General features: G+C 40.0%; 1 protein-coding gene across 1 annotated transcript; it reads right to left on the bottom strand.

The window, feature by feature from the left end:
- Positions 1-3,919: 3,919 nt before the first annotated feature.
- On the bottom strand, positions 3,920-5,897 carry LOC109408909 (solute carrier family 2, facilitated glucose transporter member 1). Its single transcript, XM_019682292.3, has 6 exons — positions 5,727-5,897; positions 5,399-5,664; positions 4,707-5,343; positions 4,431-4,643; positions 4,272-4,374; positions 3,920-4,220 (listed from the first exon to the last, which is right to left on the bottom strand). The coding sequence occupies exons 1-6, from the start codon at positions 5,742-5,744 to the stop codon at positions 3,967-3,969; spliced, it is 1,491 nt and encodes a 496-aa protein (XP_019537837.3). The 5' UTR covers positions 5,745-5,897; the 3' UTR covers positions 3,920-3,966.
- Between the last annotated feature and the right edge of the window lie 103 nt (positions 5,898-6,000).

Raw genomic sequence — 6,000 nt, 5'->3', positions numbered from 1 at the left:
AAACGTTCCATAATAAATACAAAATTTCCCATAAATAATTCGAAAAGTCCCAGTGAAGAAACAGGGGTGTAAGCAGTAATAAATAACAAAAGTTCCATAAACAAATAGAAAAATGCATAAATAAATCGAAAGTTTCCATAAATAATTGATTTTTGAGCAATTAAAAACGTCAAAAATGCAATGAATAAATCAATTGTTGCAATAAAAAAAGCCAATTTTCCCACCAAATAACTTCGAATTTTCCATAAATAAATCCGATTTTTCCATAATAAATTAGAAAATTCACAATAAAAAAATATCGAAAAAGCAATAAAAAATTCAAAAAATGCAATAAAAAATGACGAAATTACCCATGAAAAACAAATGCAGAAAAGTATGAGACAGTGAAATGCTGAATCGCACTTATATGATTGAATCGACTGAAAAGCTTGCGTAACTATGATTGCAATTTACCAAGCAATTGCTTGCTGTCCAAACTCGCTATCGCTCGTCGGACCTAAAAAAAGGGATAACATCTATGTTTGCATTATACCGGGCAAATTCTTGAATCTGTGGTTTGCCTAGAACCGAATCGATGCAGTTGCGGTGCATCGGATCCTCAATCCTCTATGTTGGTCTATGTAATTTTTGGCTCAAAATGCATTTACGTTTATTGCTCGTTTTTTTGACATTTATTGATAATTTATTTTTTTGTTATTGCACTTTTTGAATTATTTATTGCTTTTTAGATATTTTTTTATTGTGAATTTCCCAATTTATTATGGAAAAATCGGATTTATTTATGGAAAATTCGAAGTTTTTTGGTGGGAAAATTGGCTTTTTTTATTGCAACAGTTGAATTATTCATTGCATTTTTGGCGTTTTTAATTGCTCAAAAATCAATTATTTATGGAAACTTTTGATTTATTTATGCACTTTTCTATTTGTTTATGGAACTTTTGTTATTTATTACTGCTTACACCCCTGTTTCTTCACTGGGACTTTTGGAATTATTTATGACGAATGATCACTTTCTTATGAGTCGTTTATATTTTAGCCTTTTGCGAATCACACTCGAGTACATGTCAGCCGCAATAGAGGTGCGAGTGAAGAAGTGCGAGTATTATCGAGCCCCTGTTGTACACGAGTAGGTTTGTTTTGCGTTTTTTTTTTCTGTTCAGCTGCATTATTTTCCATATGGGGAATATGAAAACCAATTATTGGGAGTCAACTCCCGTAAAATATTTAAGGCTCTAGTGTACTTAACAAATACGGTTAGGAAGTGAAACATCCGGATTCCCGGATAAACTGACACTCTCGAGTCCCTTCGAATCTCGCAGAGGGTTACGGCAAGGTGATGGTCTTTCGTGCTTGCTGTTCAACATTGCTTTAGCGGGTGTAATAAGGAGAGCGGGGATAAACCCGAGTTGAACGATTTTCACGAAGTCCGTTCAGCTGCTTGGTTTCGCCGATGATATTGATATTATTGCTCGTAAATTTGAGACGATGGCGGAAACGTACATCCGACTAAAGAGTGATTAGTTATCAATGTGTCGAAGACAAAGTACATGATGGAAAAGGGCTCCAGGGAGGAATCACCGCGCCCGCCAACCCGAATTCATATCGACGGTGATGAAATCGAGGCGGTTGAAGAATTCGTGTACTTGGGCTCACTGGTGACCGCTGACAACGACACCAGCAGAGAAATTCAGAGGCGCATTGTGGCAGGAAATCGTTCTTACTTTGGACTCCGCAGAACTCTACGATCGAATAAAGTTCGCCGTAACACGAAGTTAACCATCTACAAAACGCTGATTAGACCGGTCGTCCTCTATGGGCACGAAACATGGACCCTACGTGCAGAGGACTAGCGCGCCCTTGGAGTTTTCGAACGGAAGGTGCTGCGTACCATCTACGGCGGAGTGCAGATGGAAGACGGGACTTGGAGAAGGCCAATGAACCACGAGCTGCATAAGCTGCTGAGAGAACCAACCATCGTCCATACCGCGAAAATCGGGAGGCTACGGTGGGCGGGTTACGTCATCAGGATGTCGGATAGCAACCCGACTAAAATGGTTCTCGAGAGTCATCCGACCGGTACAAGAAGACGTGGAGCGTAGCGAGCTAGGTGGGTCGACCAAGTGGAGGACGATCTGCGGACCCTACGCAGAGTACGGCACTGGAGACAAACAGCCATGGACCGAGTGAAATGGAGGCGGATACTATGTACAGCAGAGGCCACCCCGGCCTTAGCCTGATTGGTAAGGTAAGTAAGTGAAACATCTGAATTGGTAAAGCTGGTAAGTACATGCTTCGTCTGAATGTGTAAAGGTTGACTGAATATCCATCTCCAAGTATTCTGACTAGCGCAATCAGTATGTAATCAGTAGATCAGTACAGCCTAATCGAACAGCAAACGAAAATACAAAACGTAAATGAGCATATCATGTTCATAAATATCTAGACATCGTATCTACATCAGAGTGTACTTACAGGGGTTCGAACAAATTTTGGGAGGATTCTCTTTCTCGCTTGATACGCAGTCCAGCAGCCACGGACAACACATTCTGCCAGTAGCTATACATATTGAACGAAACTTAACTCTAACGGATGCGCAGAGGATACATCAGTAGATACCGGCAAGAAACATTTCTTGTACCAGCTTATACAACCCAGAATGCGAATCGAACTCTGATCCCATGGCATGGTGTGATTGAATGCTTGGTGATGCTAACTACGATTCACTACTATCTACGCAGCTCAAGCAATCAATTTAGGTAAATCAGTAATTAAGGTTGAAGGATTCGTCATTGACATAATCGTCATCATTGAAAATCCGAAAGCAGTTTTCTCGCTCAAAACTTTAATGTTTGCGTTGAAAATGTATTCAATGTATTCCATTCTCCATCTGCAATACAGTGAATACATTTTCAATGCGACAATTTCAGCTTTGAACGATAAAACTGCTTTTGAATTTTCAATGATGACGGTTATGTCAATGACGAATCCTTCAACCTTAAAACGAAATTAAAATAACCCTATGCACAGAAAAAAAATTGTAATTAAAATTCAGCGAGAAATCATGCACATAAAGGGAATGCTAGAGTTAGTGCAATTTAACATGACATATAATGTAAAATTACATCACCATCGTGTAAATTTCCTCTAACTATCGCGTAAACCATCATGGACTCCAACCGGTTACGCGACTATTAGCGGAAATTTACACGATCATAATGTAATTTTACATGATATCTCATGTAAATATGCACTAGCTCTAGCATTCCCTTTATGTGCATGATTTATCGCTGAATTTTATATGAATATTTTTTGCTGTGCGATTAATAATGCTGAAATCTAAATAACGAACATTTTCGTGTTTTCATTTTACTTACCTGAATAATTTTGATGATATGATCCCACCAGAAAGGCAACCGATCATTCCCACGAAAACCGATGAGGTAACCACAGCCGCCCAGAGAACCTCCATTTCACCTCTTGATAAATGTGTGCCGAAGCGGATATCCAATATCTCCTGACACCAGTTTTGTATGTGCTATATTCAAAAGAATTTCCGTCATTGTTGAAAAAAAAATTAACACATCCTTTATATTCTTCACCTCAGCTGGTGCATTGATTACGCTAACGTGCATTCCCTGTGGTACAGCTGATCCGATACAAATAATAATACCAAATAACACTAGGTTTGGTGTCCATCCTGTTTCCTGAAGACATTTATTATGGTTTTTCGTAAAACAATATTTAAACCTTTAAATTCTTACGTACTGGCAGTTGGAAGTCCATTTTACAAATGACAACGCTAGAAACACCGGCGGTCACTAGACAGTTACTCAATAGACTGAATCTCGAGTGGATTCGTCTATAGAAGCAACCAAGCAAACACCTTAATATATTTGTACAGTAAAGTGTGCGAAAAAGGTCTTCGAACGAGATTCACGTTTATTTCAATCGCTACGAGCGTTATCTCTACATTACTTTGGACTTGAATCCCTTCGAAACTAGTACCGCCACATCGGATACGTCACGTCCACGTGTTTCTGGCAAATAAAGCTGTACCAAAACAGTTAGCAGCACACAGGTGATTGCACAAGGCAGGAAGGCGAAGGCACCCCAGGCACTTGAAAGCAACGGGAAGAGCATTCCAATCAAAAAGTTGCATCCCCACGACGACAGACTTCCTAGAGCCATGGCAGCTGGACGGGCGCTGAGTTCGACCAGCTCTGGAAAATGAAGAGTGTTAGAATAATTATTTTATTGTAACTGGGCTTTACCTGATCCAATAAAAAACGGAATCGGTCCTAATCCCAGTTGGAAAAATGTGATGTATAACAGAATAGCAGCAATGCTAGCGTAGTTAAACCATGGAACAGCGTCCTACAATGAGATTATGTTGATTAAAACATACGGAAGCAAAAATTGCTAGAAATTACCATTAAATGGATCATCATGGCTACGCAAAACATAAACAATCCACAAAACGAGCAAGAAATCAGGCAAAGTGTTCGGCGATTGTACTGTGCCATCAAGTAGGGGCTCAAGGAACCGACCAACAGGTTTAAGCATCCTACTCCTAAGTTTGCGAACTTTGCACTCGTCGAGCTCAATCCAACTGATTCAAAAATCGACACCGAGTAATAGAAAACCTACGAACGACGAATGATATTGAATCTAGATGTATTTTATAAACTTATCTTGTTTTAACTTACTGCGTTGATGCCTGATAGCTGTTGACCACCTTGAAGAGCGCAGACTAATATGAGCGGTAATCTTAGCATAGGGTCTGCGATGACTGACCACATAGATCGTGTTGCTGGTTCGCTATCTGCTATTTTAAAATTCTGTTCAGAATCACTCGATATGCTTGCCGTTGCAGTGTTCTCTCTTTGAAGGATGACATAATCATCACTGACTGAGTTTTCCCCAAATAAACTACGGATTGCTTGAAGGGTCCCCTTTGGATCATCCCTGATGGTAAACAAGTATTTGGGGCTCTCCGGAAGCAAAGCATAAGGCACGTAGCAAAACATGTTCAGGAGTGTAAAGCTACTTATGGCATAGTGCCAGCTACCATTCGTTCCTAGCACTTGATCAAGACTAACAATTTGTCCAACGACCACTCCAATCGTTAATCCCAACCCACACAGTGTACTTATAGTTCCTCGCAGTTTTGTTGGAGAAACTTCCGCTAGATACATTGGTAGGATACTAGTCGTCAAGCCGGCTGCTAGACCAACGAGTATTCTCCCAAGCAGAAGCAGTTCAACAGAATTCAGCTGCCGACAGAATACGAAACAGAAGCCACCCATAGTGTGAAGAATTCCACATAGAAGGTAGGAGGTTTTCCTAGAATGTATATGATATGAAAAGACTCGCGATCAAAGCATAAGGTCAAGGTTACCTTCCAAATTTATCAGCTATCACTGCACCACTCAATGATCCAATCACTCCACCAATAAGAAAAATAGAAACCACTACTGACAGAAACATGTCCAATCCGCCAGGAGACAGCGAGACTTCATAACGATCAAATACAGTGTCATTGATCCAAGATTTTATATATACCGAAGGAGCATTGATTACCCCTATATTGATACCTACTGGTATCGAAACTCCCAAGGTGGTTGTCACGGCCAATGTGAACAAGCACGTTGTCCATCCAGAATCCTGTCAAAATAATTCTTCAGCTGTTATTTTGGATTGAAATAACAACTACTTTCTCTACCTACCGGAAGCGTGAGATCCATTTCTAACGAGTTACAAACTACAAATAGTATTCAAATGCAACCCGACAGAAGCATCAGCACTTTCAAGTGATATGATATCTACCCTAGACAATTTACAATCATGTGTTCAAAAGATTAAACATCAATTAATGGCCAACTGCAAACTGCTATCCACTTAACCAACCGCAAAGGTGTGCCAAATGGTGTACGATAAAAGAGGCTTAAGAGGTCATAAATCTCCCACGACTTCTGGAATTACACGATCGTGCGTCCGGAA

The sequence above is a fragment of the Aedes albopictus genome, chromosome 2 (genome assembly GCF_035046485.1).
Source record: "Aedes albopictus strain Foshan chromosome 2, AalbF5, whole genome shotgun sequence".
Classification (NCBI taxonomy): domain Eukaryota; kingdom Metazoa; phylum Arthropoda; class Insecta; order Diptera; family Culicidae; genus Aedes; species Aedes albopictus.
This window is presented reverse-complemented; position numbering and strand designations above follow the sequence as displayed.

Excerpts from the sequence above, each read along its gene's own strand:
- LOC109408909 (XM_019682292.3), bottom strand. Across the intron at positions 5,344-5,398 it reads ATAGCTGATAAATTTGGAAG|GAAAACCTCCTACCTTCTAT; the intron begins GTAACCTTGACC and ends TATACATTCTAG. Across the intron at positions 4,375-4,430 it reads CCATGATGATCCATTTAATG|GACGCTGTTCCATGGTTTAA; the intron begins GTAATTTCTAGC and ends ATCTCATTGTAG.